The sequence below is a fragment of the Myotis myotis genome, unplaced genomic scaffold (genome assembly GCF_014108235.1).
Source record: "Myotis myotis isolate mMyoMyo1 unplaced genomic scaffold, mMyoMyo1.p scaffold_m19_p_19, whole genome shotgun sequence".
Lineage (NCBI taxonomy): Eukaryota > Metazoa > Chordata > Mammalia > Chiroptera > Vespertilionidae > Myotis > Myotis myotis.
This window is the reverse complement of record NW_023416323.1, coordinates 1,295,048-1,310,279: the sequence shown is the minus strand read 5'-3', so window position 1 is coordinate 1,310,279 and position 15,232 is coordinate 1,295,048. Positions and strand designations below refer to the sequence as shown.

At 50.4% G+C, this 15,232-nt stretch overlaps 2 protein-coding genes across 2 annotated transcripts; one reads left to right on the top strand and one right to left on the bottom strand.

Moving 5' to 3' along the window:
- Window positions 1–4,221: 4,221 nt before the first annotated feature.
- On the bottom strand, window positions 4,222–13,698 carry ZNF428 (zinc finger protein 428). The gene is made up of 3 exons (XM_036346049.1): window positions 12,810–13,698; window positions 9,769–9,964; window positions 4,222–4,886 (listed from the first exon to the last, which is right to left on the bottom strand). The coding sequence occupies exons 2-3, from the start codon at window positions 9,842–9,844 to the stop codon at window positions 4,381–4,383; spliced, it is 582 nt and encodes a 193-aa protein (XP_036201942.1). The 5' UTR covers window positions 9,845–9,964; window positions 12,810–13,698; the 3' UTR covers window positions 4,222–4,380.
- On the top strand, window positions 7,647–9,809 carry SRRM5 (serine/arginine repetitive matrix 5). Its single transcript, XM_036346046.1, has one exon. The coding sequence runs from the start codon at window positions 7,677–7,679 to the stop codon at window positions 9,807–9,809; it is 2,133 nt and encodes a 710-aa protein (XP_036201939.1). The 5' UTR covers window positions 7,647–7,676.
- Window positions 13,699–15,232: the final 1,534 nt, after the last annotated feature.

Genomic DNA, 15,232 nt, shown 5'->3' with positions numbered 1-15,232 from the left:
AAAGCAGATGTTCTTGGGGCCAAGCAGGTAACATAAATCAATGAAGCAAGCATGTATGAGGGGTCCAGAGATCAGGCGATGGGCACTGGGCACATGGCAGGGAATGCCCACGGTAATAGGAGGTGACCTTACTCATCTCCATCAGATTACTGCCCCATGGGACTGTGGGTTCAGCAATCGAGATCTCTCAGTTTTTCAAGAGAAGCCAGAAACCTCCATTTCTATATGAAACCTGCCTGGAGGACATTTTCTTTTGATTTTTAGAGAGAGGGGAAGTGAGAGGGAGAGAAACATCGATTGGTTGCCTCCCACATGTGCCCTGAACGGGAATCAAATCCTCGACCTTGGCAGGACGACACGCCTACCAACTGAGCCACAGCGGCCAGAGCAAATCAGACATTAAAAAAAATTTTTTTTTTATTGATTTCAGAGAGGAAGAGAGGGAGAGAGACAGAAACATCAATAATAAGAGAGTCACTGATCGGCTGCCTCCTGCATGCCCCCTACTGGGGATTAAGCCTGCAATCCTGGCAAATCCAACAGTGACCTCCTGGATCATGGGTCCACTGAGCCACACGAGCTGGGCTGCCATTTTTAAATGTTGGTAACCAACGTGATTGAAAAACCTCAATAATTTTGTGGAGATTAAACACACTCCTGCAAGTCAGAAGGTGGCTGGGGACAGCCAGACTTCCATTTCTGGTGGCTTCATGGCTAAGAATATGTGCCCTGCATTCAGTTGTCTGGAATCAAGCCTGGGATCTGCTAGTTACTGGTGGATAACTCAATGTCTCTGTGCCCCAGGTGTAGCAGCTGTAAAATGATCACGATAGCAGACCCTGTGCCTCCAAAGATTATGATGATGATTCAGACTGAGAGAGAAAGCCAAAGTTAGTATAGTGGTCTGCCTTCCTCAGTAACAGCCTCTTGATCCCGTGCGCTCTACCACAAACATCCCAAGCAGGCTCTCACCTCAGGGCCTTTGCACCTGCTGTTCCTGCAGAGAGCCACAAACTCACTCCTTCCCCTCCTCTAGATCTCTGCTCTGTCACCTTCTCCATGAAGCCTTCCTGGACCACTCCACTTGGAACTGCTTCACACACACACAACCCTCATATCCCCTTTCCCTCCACAGCACTTTCTACCTTCTAACAGTACATTCTATATAATAAAAGGATAATATGCAAATTGACCCTAACAGTGGAACAACCGGGGAACAACCGGTCGCTATGATGCGCACTGATCACCAGGGAGCAGACAGCTCAGTGTAGGAGCTGCCCTCTGGTAGTCAGTGCACTCCCATAGGGGGCGCTCCGCTCAACCACAAGCCGGGCTGATGGCAGCAGCACTAAGGATGTCCGATTGCGGCTTAGGCCTGCCCACTCCCCACAGGGAGTGGACCTAAGCCGTCAGTAGAACATCCCCCAGGGGCTCCCAGGCTGCCAAACGGATGTCTGACTGCCAGCTTAGGTCTGATCCTCTGGGGATCAGGCCAGGCTGACGGACCTTCCTCCCCCCACCCACCCCCCCCGCCACCCCAGTGCACAAGTTTTCGTGCACTGGGCCTCTAGTGTATTTTATATTTTGCTTAAATATCTAAAGTGTCTGTCTGTCTTTCCCAGTATAACTTCCACAAAGGCAATGCTTTTTGTTCATCAAGTTCAGCATTCTATTCCCAGCTCCCAAAATAGTGCCTGCATCTCATAAGTGCTCAATAAGTCATTGTTGAATGAATAAGTAAATAACAGTCCCACCCTGGCCGGTTTGGCTCAGTGGATAGAGCGCCGGCCTGTGGACTGAAGGGTCCCAGGTTCGATTCCGGTCAAGGGCACATGCCCAGGTTGCAGGCTCAATTCCCAGTGGGAGGGCATGAAGGAGGTAGTTGATCAATGATTATCTCTCATCACTGATGTTTCTCTCCCTCTCTGAAATCAATAAAAACATATAATAAATAAATAAATAACAGTCCCTACCTTCGTGCTTAGCCCAGGGCCACCTGGTCCAGTATGAGCGATGACTTAATGATGGTCATTGTGGAAATTCAGGTTCTATTCTTGAAGATTCTTAGTTGCCAAGCTTCTGAGTTAACACAAGTAAAGCGCCTTAGAACAGGATTGGCACACAATAAATGCTCAGTAAATCGTACCTATCATTATAATTAGGCTTCTATTTTCAGAGCGGCTTTGGTGCCAAGCTTCTGTGAATTAGTACTTCCCATCTCGGAGCAAAAGCCAAAGTTTGGACAAAGTTGTAAGGAGTTGGCCCCCTGCTCCCTTCCAGCTCTGCCCTCCTTCCTTCTTCTCTAGCGCCTCTGGTCTTCCTGATTCTGGCAGACTCCTGCCTCTTTCTACACGGAATGATCTTCCTACCGATGTGCATGGCTCCTCCTCTCCCTCCCTCCTTCAGGTCTGTCACCTCCTCAGGGAAGATTACACTATTTAAAATTGCAACCCCCACTGGGCAGGTGTGGCTCAGTGGTTGAGTGTCTACTTATGAACCAGGTCACAGTTTAATTCCTGGTCAGGGCACCTGGGTTGCAGGCTCAATCCTCAGTAGGGGGAGTACAGGAGGCAGTCAATGGATGGTTCTTTCATCATTGATGTTTCTCCCCCTTCCTCTCTGAAATTAATCCTATATAATAAAAGCCTAATATGCAAATCGACCAACGGTGGAATGACTGGTCACTATGGCACACACTGACCACCAGGAGGCAGATGCTCAATGCAGGAGCTACCCCCAGCCCGCAAGCCCCAGGCAAGCTAAGGTGGGTGCCAACAGGGCCCCCCCCCCCGTAATCGCCCCACAGAGGAAGGCAACCAGTAGCGGTGGTGGGGGGTGGGGAGGGCTGGTGAGTGGGCGGCACCAGGGCTGCCAAGGCAGGTGCCAGCGGGGACCCCCCCCAACCACCCTGCTGGTTGCCCCACAAATCGGCCCTGATCACTGGCCAGGCCTAGGGACCTTACCCACATAACTTTGTGCACTTGGCCTCTAGTAAAAACATATTTTAAAAAACTGCAACCCCCTTCCAGAACTCCCTTCTTTGCCTTTTCTCCACAGCAGCCACCATCTGCTACATCTTGTTCACTGTCTATCCCCACCATTGGCCCCTTTCTGCCCCCATAGAAGCCACGAGGACAAGGATTTCATTTGCTTATTCCCAATGCTTAATACACAGGTCCTCAAATGATGCTTGTGAAAGGAATTAATGAATCACAGTCCCTACCTTGGAGTTATTCTAAGGACCTGATGATCTCATGTCTGTAAGTGCTGGGAAAATGGCAATTGATTATAATTAAGTTTCTATTTTTGTAAGTTCCTAGATACACAGCATATATAAAGCTCTTGGGCTAGCACGTGGCACCCAGGAAACTATGATTATAATGGAAGTCCTCTTTGTGTAGGTTGTTAGGTGACGTGACAGAGAACATGAGCTGTCCTCCACAAACCGTTTCCTGCTTTCTGGGCACTTGGCTGGGCCGCCTTTCCTGGACTCCCTTGCAGGGAGCTGTGGCCATGTGGCGTAAATGCAAGCAGTACAGGCCACTTCTGGGCTTGGCTAGGGCTTGTAAAAGAACACATACCTTTCCAAGTCAAGACCAAATGGATGACAACAGACTTTAAGAGATGGTCTGGCCCTGGCCGGTTTGACTCAGTGGATAGAGCGTCAGTCTGTGGACTGAAGGGTCCCGGGTTTGATTCTGGCCAAGGGCACATGCCCAGGTTGCAGGCTCAATCCCCAGTAGGGGCGTGCAGGAGGCAGCCAATCAATGGTCTCTCTCATCATTGATGTTTCTCTCTCTCTCTCTTTCTCTCCCTTCCTTTCTGAAAGATAATAAAAATATATTTTAAAAAATAAAAATAAAATAAAAGGAGATAGTCTGGGTCCCCAAATTACTAGATGAAGATGGATGCTTGCCAACCTGAAATACCTACCCTGGGCTATTGTGTGAACAAGAAACAAAATTCTGTTGTGTTTGAGCCTGTATATCATGGCTTCTATGAGTAAATACATGGAAACCACACTGAACACATAGTGTTTCGTAAATGTTAATCTAGGCAACAACAAACCTGAAGTTCCCTCAACAAGGAGCCCGGGGGATGAGGGGCAGACAGATGCCCAGGCGAATGCCTCATATGCTTGAGTGTAAAAACACGCACGCACACACACATACATACGCACACACACATATACACACAAACACCAAACACACGCTGGACCGACACACAGAATTTGGCTTTTATTCTGGCCTCACACATACAGCTAAGACGACACAGATAGGCAGTACTCCATCCCCTAGGGACCATTTCACCCACCCAATCTCTTCAGCCCCCCTCCTCCCACCTCACCCTTCCTGCCAAGCTTCTGGGCAGGGGCTCTGCCTACACCTCACCCCGGGCATGCAGCATGAAGTGCCCATGCAGCTCCCCGAGGCTGTCGAAGGAGTCCTCGCACTCCGTGCAGTGGTAGGTGCCCTCCTCGTCCTCGTCTGGCTCCTCCTCCCGCCCGGCGGGCTGGCCCTGGCCCTCCCCAGCCCGCGGTGGCTCTGGCTCGCCCTCGCCAAGCACCCGGCCTTCGGGGGCTGGTGCTTCCTGGGGGGCTGCAGTAGGACAGCAGAGCCGGCAAGGTGGAGTGCCCGGTGGGGCCTCCCCGAGGGATGAGCGGCCACAGAGCTGGCAGGGCTGGGCTGGGGGGTCCGGGGGCTGGGCTGCACGGGGAGCCCGGCGGGATGGGCCACCCCGGCCCCCACCCAGGCGCTGCTTCACTTTGTAGCCAGGGTCATATTCGGGGTCATCAGTGGTCTCCTCTTCCTCCTCCTCCTCATCTTCTTCCTCTTCAGAGTCCGGCTCTGAGTGTGTGTATTCGGAGTTAGAGGAATGCTCAGGCCCTGATGGGGGACGGGTGGGGAAAGACAGTGGCATCAGAGGACAGAGGGCTGTGCCTGCGTGGCTGTCCCCTCCCTGAGCCCCATTTAGTTAGGCTCAACAACAGATGGGGAGGGTGGCCGGGGCACAATCCTGCCCTTCCCCACAGATGGCTGCCCATTGCAAAGAACAGGGCCTGGCACACAGTAGGTGCTCAGTGTCTGTGTGTCCATCAAATCACTGTCTTATAAGAATTGTATCTTAGCCCTGACCAGTTTGGCTCAGTGGCTAGAGTGTCGGCCTGTGGACTGAAGAGTCCCAGGTTCGATTCCGGTCAAAGGCATGTACCTTGGTTGTGGGCACATCCCCAGTAGGGGATGTGCAGGAGGCAGCTGATGGATGTTTCTCTCTCATGGATGTTTCTAACTCTCTATCCTCTCCCTTCCTCTCTGTAAAAAATCAATAAAATATATATATTTTTTAAAAAGAATTGTATCTTAGGGGGTTAATAGGGACAAAATAGGAGTAAAAGTAGGAATAACAGCAGCAGCAGCAGTGTCCATCGCTTTTGGAAGAGTCCTAGCCTCATGCAGTAACTCACCTAATCCTTACAGCAACCCTGTGAGGGAGGCACTATTATTATTCCTAAGTGACAAATGGGGAAACTGAGGAACAGAGCAGTTAGGCCTCTAGTCATACAGTTCTAACAGGGAAAGCTAAATATGGGTGACTGCCTATGCTGGATCATTTTAGGGAGACAAACATTTGAACAGATATTTAAGCAAATTAAAATACACAATATATATGTGGTTTTACATACAGTCATGTGCTGCTTCATGAAAGGGCTGTGTTCTAAGAGATGCATCTTTTGGCAATTTTGTTGTTGTGTGAACATTACCAAGTGCACTTACTCAAATCTAGACTGTCTAGCCTACTATAAACCTAGGGTATTGCTCTGTGGGGAGGAAAAATAATTTCCCTCTGCCCTTCTGGGCTGTTGGCTGAGACATCCCTGTAATAAAGACAGACTCACAGGAGAAAAAAAGTCTAGTAACCTGTATACCCCCTGTATACATGGAAGACTCAGGAAAACTGAGTAACTCACCAAAATGGCTAAAGCCACCACCTTAAATACCTTCCTCAGTTGAAGACAAAATGTTGGGGTGGGAGGAGTCAGCTATGGCAGATTACCAGAAATAGTGGTAAATAAGGGTAAGGTTGTTATGCAGATTTAAGTCCTAGTCTTCCCATAAAGATGAAAGTTTCTAGAGATAAGGCCATCTCCCTTCCAGGTACTTGAAGGAGACACCCTTACAAATGTAAATACCTTTTATGAAGGGTAACTTCTACTTGGTTTTCAGAGCTGGGGGGGGAGGGGGGGGGCAGGGGCGGGCAGGCCGCGGAATTGAAAATAATCCTTATGCTAAATAGACCTACAGTTGACCCTTGAATGCCCAAGGTTTGGGCTAAGGGGGTCAACTGAACAATCCTCTTTAGGAATGAGCCTGAGAAGTTCAAACCTGTGTTGTTTAAGGGTTAACTGTATTTGGGGGTGACAAATTATGTTCGCCTATAGTTCCTGGGCTACACACCTATATAGCATGTTACTGTACTGAATATGTACTGAATACTGTAGGCAACTGGAACAAAGGTGTATTCGGGTAATGTGTTGCGCTATACCATTCAGATGGCTATGATTTCACTAGACAATGGGAAATTTTCAGCTCCATTAAAATCTATGCAACCACCATGGTATATGTATTCAGTTGGCCAGAATGTCATTACAGGGCACATAACTATATTACTGTGATTTCATGCATATGAAGGACATGCCTAGAACAAGTTTAGGTTAAAAAAAAAAAAAAAAAGGAAAAAAATGTAAAGTCCATGCACAGAAAAGGGTGACACGAGCAGCTGTTGTGAGGGGTGCACACACAAGCCATGGTCCAGGAGGGAGGAGTCCCCTCTTTGGTGGCAGTGTAGACAATACTGGCTTCTGTAGGGGCAGTGGCAGGACCTGCACAAAGTATCTCCTAGGACTGCAACAGCCTTGCCCTGCGTTCATGCTGGCCCCTCCTCAGTTTTCGCTGGTAGCCCAGAGGGATCCTATTACAACTAAGCAGCCACACCCCAGGCATGCACGGGCCCCAGGGCCTTGCCAGCCTTTCTGGAGATGGACTCAGGCTTGCTGCTGCCCTTCTGCCACATTTCTGTTCCAGCGTCACCTTCTCAGTGACACCCTGACCATTCTGTCTAACCAGCAATCCCTATGCCCCTGCTTTATTCTTCTCAACTCATTTCATACAGCATCTGGTTGTGTGTTTATTGCTTGTCCCCCAAAGACAGAGCCTTTGTCTGGTTCATTGCTTGAGTGGCCCCACGGCCCTGATCTCCCTCCCTCCTCCAGGCCTTTGCCCCTGTTCTCCCAAATGGGGCCACCTTTTCCATTTCTAGCAGCAAACTCCTGCTCCTCTGTAAGGTTCCAGCTCACACGTCACATCCTCTGTGAGGTCCTCCCTGACTCCCCAGGCAGTCAGTGTCGAGTTCTGGACCCCTCTAACACAATCTGACCACCTACGCGTAACTATCTGGATCTGGAGACTGGAGACTCCTGGAAGGCAGGACATTCTGAGCCTCAGTCAGCCTTAGGAGACATTTGCTGAATGTCTTGGGATAGGGCCCCACCCCTCTTTATCCTCCCACCTCTGACTTCACACCACCTACCCTCCAAGATCTTCAATGCCCATTATGACTTCATGCGGTTGTGAAGTTTCTTTCTGTGAAAGAAAACCAGGTGGTTGTCCAGGGCTTTCATGTCCTCTATGACTTCCAGGACCACAAGCCCTTTTGCGCCCACCATGCCTTCTCCATCTACGAGATCCTCAAAGCCTAGCATGTCTATGGCATCCACTGGTACCTCGATGCCCACAGCGTCTCCCAAGTCTCCTCCCTCCTTGAAGACCACTACATCAGCAATGCCCACCAAGCCATCAACAGCCCCCAACTCAGTCACGAGCCCCAGCAGTTCCAAGTCCACCAAATGGGAAAATACAACAAAGACAGCCCCTTCTACCCAGCCCAGCAGCAGGTCCAGAGTTCGCAGCAGGGTGAGAACATCCAGCAAGGCCAGCACTGACACCAAGGCCAGCAAAACCAACAAGGCTGGCAGAGTCAGACGACACCACCGGAAGGGCACACACAGCCGGGGCAGAACTCCTGGCAGAAGGGGAAGACACAACTCCGGGAGGTCACCCAGCAGGGCCAGCACTCTCAGCAGGATGAGAACTCAGGGTGCCAAACGAGGCACGCCCAGCAAGGTAAGAACCATTTCCCAGCAAAAACAGAGTGGGAAGAGTTATAGCCGGACTAGAAATATGAGCAGAAAGAAGAGCTATAGCCCACCAGCGACCTCGGACATGGGGAAGAGTTCTAGGCTGGCTGTAACCCCCAGTAGGGCAAAGAGTTACAGCCCCACCAGAACTCCCTTCACGGAGATAGGTTACAGCCCATCTCCATCATCATTCAGGAGGGTGAAGAGTTATAGTCAGATGTTCACCCCAAGCAGGGAACGGAGTTACAACCCAAATGAAATGTTCAGCATGACCAAGAGTTACAACCAGGATAGTGTATCCAGCAGGACCCGAAGTCGCAGCCAGTCTAGCACCTCTAGCAGGAGCCGAAGTCATAGCCGGTCTAGAACACCCAGACAGGCAAGAAGTCGCAGTCGGAAGAGGACCCACAGCAGGGTGAGAAGTCAGAGCTGGCAGAGAAATCATAGTATGGCAAGAAGTCGTAACCGGAAGGAAACTCCCAGCCAGACAAGAAGACACAGCCAGTCTAGAACCCACAGCAAGGGAAAAAGTCAATACCAATTTAGGACCCTCGGAAGGGAAAGAAGTCACAGCCCGTCTAGAAGCCCCAGCAAGGGAAAAAGTCAATACCAGTTTAGGACCCTCGGAAGGGAAAGAAGTCACAGCCAGGCTAGAAGCCCCAGCAAGGAGAGAGAGAACAGAAGATCCAGGAGCCCCAGCAAGGAGAAAGGTCGCAGAAGATCTAGAAGCCTCAGCAAGGACAGAGGTCACAGACGATCTAGAAGCTCCAGTAAGGAAAGAGATCACAGCAGATCTAGAAACTCCAGCAAGGAAAGAGGTCACAGACGACCTAGAAGCTCCAGCAAGGAAAGAGATCACAGTCGAACTAGAACCCCCAGAAAAGAGAGACGTCACAACCGACCTAGAAGCTCCAGCAAAGAAAGAGATCACAGCAGATCTAGAAGCTCCAGCAAGGAAAGAGGTCACAGCAGATCTAGAAGCTCCAGCAAAGAAAGAGATCACAGCAGATCTAGAAGCTCCAGCAAAGAAAGAGGTCACAGACGACCTAGAAGCTCCAGCAAGGAAAGAGATCACAGCCGAACTAGAACCCTCAGAAAAGTGAGACATCACAGTCGATCTAGAGACTCCAGCAAAGAAAGAGATCACAGCAGATCTAGAAGCTCCAGCAAGGAAAGAGGTCACAGACGACCTAGAAGCTCCAGCAAAGAAAGAAATCACAGCCAAACTAGAACCCCTAGAAGAGAGAGACATCACACCCAATCTAAAACCCCCAGGAAGGAGAGGGGCCGCAGTCGATCTAGAACCCCCAGGAAGGAGAGTGGTCACAGAGCTGGAACCTCCAGCAAGAGAGAGCACAGCCGGTCTCGAACCCCCAGGAAGGAGAGCAATCACAGGCGGTCCAGAGCCCCCAGAAGTCCCAGCTGGAAGGGATCCCCTAGCAGGGTACAAAGTCCCAGTAAGAAGAGAACGCCTGGCGTGGCAAGGAGCCATTCCCCGTCAAGATTTCGCAGCAGAGCCTCAATCCCAAACCAGGATGACACTCAAGCCAACACCCTCTTTAAAGCCACCTCACCTGGAGAGAGGTCCTCATCGTCTTCTTCCAAGCTGGCATAGCCTCCGGTTTCAGCTGGCTCACGAGTCTCTGTCATGGCCGGAGGAGGAGACAGGAGCAGAGCAGAAGCTAGGCAGCGTCTCTCCCCGGCCAGCTCTCCACAGCTACACCTTGGCCACAAGTTCTCTAATGCAGGATGTCAGCCGGTAGAGGGATGCTGGAGGGGGAAAGGAAAGGCCTGTGGTAACTGAATAAATTTTTACATAGCATCTGCCTCCCCAGGCTTAGCTGTGTGCTCAGTGATGGGGGTAAGGCAGAGATGGCCCCAGCTCTGTCCCTGACTGCCCACTGGGCCTTGGCTGCAGGCCCTGGGCCTGTGGAGACTTTAATTCCCCCATCTGGGCAACCAAGATGTCTGTGGTTCTTATTCAATGGGGTGGGGAAAGATAACATTCCAAATATTTAAAAGTGGATACTAGCTCGGGCACGATTCAGAACTGAGATTGGAACATGGTCCTATGCTAGACATTAATCAGTTAGTTGCTGGACTGTGGGAAAGTCTGGGGTTGGGGGAGAATTCAATATGGCGGTAGGGGTATGGATTCCTGGTGTAGTGGTGATATACCAACCAATCTAGAAGTATTTAAATATTTAAACAACTGGTACGTCTGTGCTAGTCTGTGAATATCAGCCCTAGTTCTATATCAATTTATACCTCGGCAAGATAGTATCTAGGTTTGAATCCTAAATCTGCCATATTTTAACTGTAGCTTCAAGCAAAGACCTTACGTTTTCTAGCTTGTTTCCTTCTGGATACAAAAAGGGCTTCCAGCCCTAGGTGGTTTGGCTCAGTAGACAGAGCGTTGGCCTGCGGACTGGAGGGTCCTGGGTTTGATTCCGATCAAGGGCACATACCTTAGTTGCAGGCTCAATCCCTGGCCCTGGTCAGCGCACACGTGGGAGGCAACCAATCGAGGTGTCTCTCTCACATTGATGTTTCTCCTGTCTCCCCTTCCACTCTAAAAAGTCAATGGAAAAGTATTTTCAAGTGACGAATTAAAAAAAAAAGGGGGGGGCGCTTCCAGGACTTAACTCATGTCCTCCTCTCAAGCATGTTGAAACAGATTCTCTCCTTTCTCCAGATGAAGGCTGGGAGAGGACTAACAAGTAGTCCAAGGTCACACCAACTGGCAGGTACACGAGCTAGGATTTTGAAGCCATCTCCTCCTACCTCTCGTAAAATGATCCTTCGGCTGAAAATATTTTTCGGAGATTCAGTGGGTTCATTCATATAAATTGCTCGTAGGTGTCAAGTACTCATTAACAGTAGCTGTTACTCCTCCCACTCCCGACTCTATAAACCTCAGCCATTCCAGACTTCTCCTCTCCCTGTGAATGCCAGGACTTCTCACATCTGTGGGTCGTAGTAAATCCTGCTGTCCTTGTCTAAAATGTCCTCCTTCGCCCTTGTCAACCTGGAGAACTCCTACTCACCCTCCCACGCTCACCTCAAACACAGAACCTCTGTACTTCTTCCCAGCTCAAATTCTACCTCTGCCTCTACCAAGAAGACTTCTCTGAACTCCTGTGCTTCCTCTCCCTCTTCACCAATCCGCCCCCCCCCCCAACCCCCCAACACCACTTCTTTGTCTCCCACCGCACTTCCTAACAGGGAGAGCAAGTTAGTGAAGGTGCTGGCAACATCAGCTGCACTTCTTATATGCCAAGGCCTGTGCTGGGCAGTAGGGATACAATGGAGCCTGGAAGCCAAGTTTAATGCTGGGGACTAAAGAGAAAAGGATTAGAATTAGTCTAAAGGAGGCTGGGGCAGGAGAGCTTTCTAAAGACACCTAGATATGGGCTTTAAGGACAGAGAAGATTCACAACTGCAGAGGACAGTTCTCATAATACCCTATTGCCTGTAGGGCTTCATTTAATTTGGGAATTCTACTTTATGTCAGGATAAGGTTACCAGACTTAGTCACTAAAAACAGATGAACCCTGGCCGGTGCTCAGTGGTTAGGGTCTGCCCGTGCAGAGGTTTGATCCCCAGTCCTAGTCGGGGCGCCTGCAGGAAACAACCAATCACTGTCTCTCTCTCACGTGGATTTTTTATCTATCTTCTCTCCCTCCATCCCGAACACCCGCTCTAAAAATCAATGGAATATCCTCGGTGAGGATTAACCATAAAAAACCAGACGACACCCAATGAATTTGAATTTCAGATAAACAACTAATTACTTACTATACATAGGAGGGTCCATGTAATATTTGGGACGTACATTTGTTTATCTGAAATCAAGTATTTCAACTGGCAGTCCTACCCCAGGAACACTCAGAACTTCCTATGAGGTTACCAGGGGACACTGCTCCCCGGTCTAACCTACCCTTCCCCTCCACACCACACAAAGCCCCTTCCCGGGCACTCAGAGGACGGGCGGAGGCTTTCCGTGCTGCACAAGCCCCATTCCTCAACGGCTGTGACGGCTGGACTGGCCCCCATGACTTTAGAGGGGCATGAATGAGGCTACCACACACGATGTCCTGAGCCTAGACGAGCAATCAACTCCCAAGATTCCCTGCGTGAACATAATAGGCACCCCTGCCCACCAGGCTGGGGGAAGGAGCCAGAGCAAAACCTTTTACGGCACAATAAGGACCAGTTCCCATAATGCCCTGCGGCAACTCCCCCCAGGATGCCTCAGGCCTGCAGTGACCACCTTGCAAGGAGCGTCAAAGCACTCCTCGTTCCCGAGATGCTCATGGGGGGCGTGCGTGTAACAAAGGGGACCGGTTCCCCGCAAGAACTAGGGTAATTCTTCCCAGGACGCACCAGGCCTATAACGACTAGCGGGCCGACTCCCACACGTTTAGGGCGGGGCGTCCCTTTTTTTCACGTTGCGCCAGGGCGGCATGGAGCCGCTCAGGTCTTGTCCTCAGGCCATCACCGCCCAAGACCGCTGCCGGCTCCTCCGTGACTGAAGCCGTCACTCCCATCATGCAGCAGTGCCGCAGCGCCCGCTTCCCAGCATGCCCCGCGCACCTCGATCCCGGACACTCACCGGCTAGGGCGGCCTCCGCTCGGGCTCGGCGGCGGCGGTGGCGGTGGCGGCTGCACGCCTGGGCTTGGCGCCTGCGCCGCGAGTAGGATGGGAAGGAGCGCGAGGGGCGTGAAGAGCCTAGGGCGCTTGCGCGCCGAGATGGACCATTCCTGGCGCACAGTGTGAAGAGGGGCTATCCGAGTCGGGCCACCGTGAGGCCAGCGCAGGGGCTTGCGGGCTTTGCCCCTCGCTGTCCGGGTTTACTTGGTACAGTCCGCAACCGGCCAGATGGAGAAATTGCAGGGCTCGCGCGTGCGTGTGCGGGGCAGGAACGCGCTTTATAGAAGACGGGATGAGCCGGGGGTAGGGGAACGCTAGCTCGGCCGGGAGTCGGGACCTGAGGCCTGTTCATTTGCATAATCTTTGCGCGGGACAATGGAGGCCTCAAGCACCAAATGGGGTGATTTGCATATTCCCCGGAAAAACTGTACTCAGGAGCGCAGTGATTAGCATATGTGGGGCGGGGGGCGCGCCTGAGCAAAGCGCATGAGCAGAGAGACTGCGGACTAGCGTGCAGCTGGTAGCCTTGGTTTAGTAGGAATCAGTTTGCCTCCGGAGAGGCGGCTCAAGGGTCAGGATCCTTACCGACCCTCACAATCCTCCAGCTCCAACCTGGATAAATAATTACTGCCCGTTTATGTGTCAGGCCCTGTGCTAGCAGGTACTATGGTTTCCGCAGTGAACAAGACATTACCCGGCCCCTATGGTCATGATGCCCCAAAGGAAGGAAATCCACACATAATCAGAACCACAATCTGGAGTGGTCAGATTTGGAATGAATGGAGCATAGGAAGGTGTGGGGGCTAGAGGAGGTGCCTGCCCCAGCCTGAAAAGGATTCCAGAAGGTGATGATCTTTAAGCCAAGGATTAATAGAAGCCAACTGGAATGGGAGTCATGCTGGCAGAGGGAAGAGTCTATGGTAAAGGCCTAGAGCAGTGGTTCTCAACCTGTGGGTCGCGACCCCTTTGACAGCCGAACGACCCTTTCACAGGGGTCGCCTAAGACCATCCTGCATATCAGATATTTACATTACGATTCATAACAGTAGCAACATTACAGTTATGAAGTAGCAACGAAAATAATTTTATGGTTGGGTCACAACATGAGGAACTGTATTCAAAGGGCCAGAAGGTTGAGAACCACTGGCCTAGAGGAAGAAAAAAAAAAAAAGCAATACATGATTTGACTGAGGAAGTGAAAGCAGATAGTATGCCTGGAACCCAGAATCAGGGGAAAGGCTCCTATAGGTGACACTGAGTTCAGACTTTATGCTGAAGATATTGTAGGAGTCCAGGCTTCCTGGAAGTGACTCAAATTCCAGCTTAAAACGCTCCAATGGGATCCCATTGTGCTTAGAAAAAATCCAAATTTTATCATGGCCTGGTCCTGTTTACCTCTGACCTCACCTACCTCTCTCTTTATCCTGACTAACTCCAGTTCCCATCAAACACCCCAGTCTTTGTCATCTCGGGTCCTTGCCCTTGTTGCTCCCTTTGCCTAAAAATGCGTTCCCTCTGATTTTCAAATAGCTGCTGGTGTTAACCATTCATATCTTGGCACAGATGTCAACCTGAGAGGCGTTTCCTGTTCTGTTTTTCTCTAAAGTAGCACCTCCAGATTTGCTCTAGAGAAGGGAGTGGGGTTGTGGATAAAGCAGGATTGGCTGTGAATTGATGGCTTTTGAAGCTGGGGTGAAGGATGCATGGACTTCATTGTTCTGTTCCGCCTATTTGTGTATTTGAAGTTTTCCATAATAAGTTAAAATAAAATAGTACTCCACATCCCCTTTCTCTGCATTTTATCTTAATGGCAACCTGAAATTAAGTTCTTTTTTCCTTGTGAAAGCTTCATGAAAACAAAACGCGGAGTCACCTTTTTCACTTTTGGGGCCTTATGTTTCAGATTTGTGTTATGCTGTCTGGAACACCAAATATTTGCCACTAGACCTTTGAGCAGCACCTGGCACACAAAGTAAGATATATATATATTTTTTTTTTTATAGGATTTGCGTATGTGTCAGGCGACTTATATTTTTTAATCTAAAATTAGAATCACTCATTTAAATTTTAGAGAATGAAGGGCCTGGAATACCAGGGTAAGGAGCTTTGACTCGCTCTACAGGTGATAGGGAGACAGGGTAAGGTTTTGAGAAAGGCGGGATCAGGGTGAGACGTGACTAACTGAAAGCTGCCCTGAAGACTGATGTCTGGGGTGGGGGTGAGCCACAGGAAGGGTCCAGGTCATGGGGTGGGGATAGGGTAGCTCAGTAATTACTGAGGAGGTAAGACTATTTGGCTGAACGAGTGTCTAGGAAAAACCGAGTTCCCCCCTCCAGGAGGGTCAGGGTGCCATTGCTGAGACCTCCTTTTGGCCTGTATGGTTC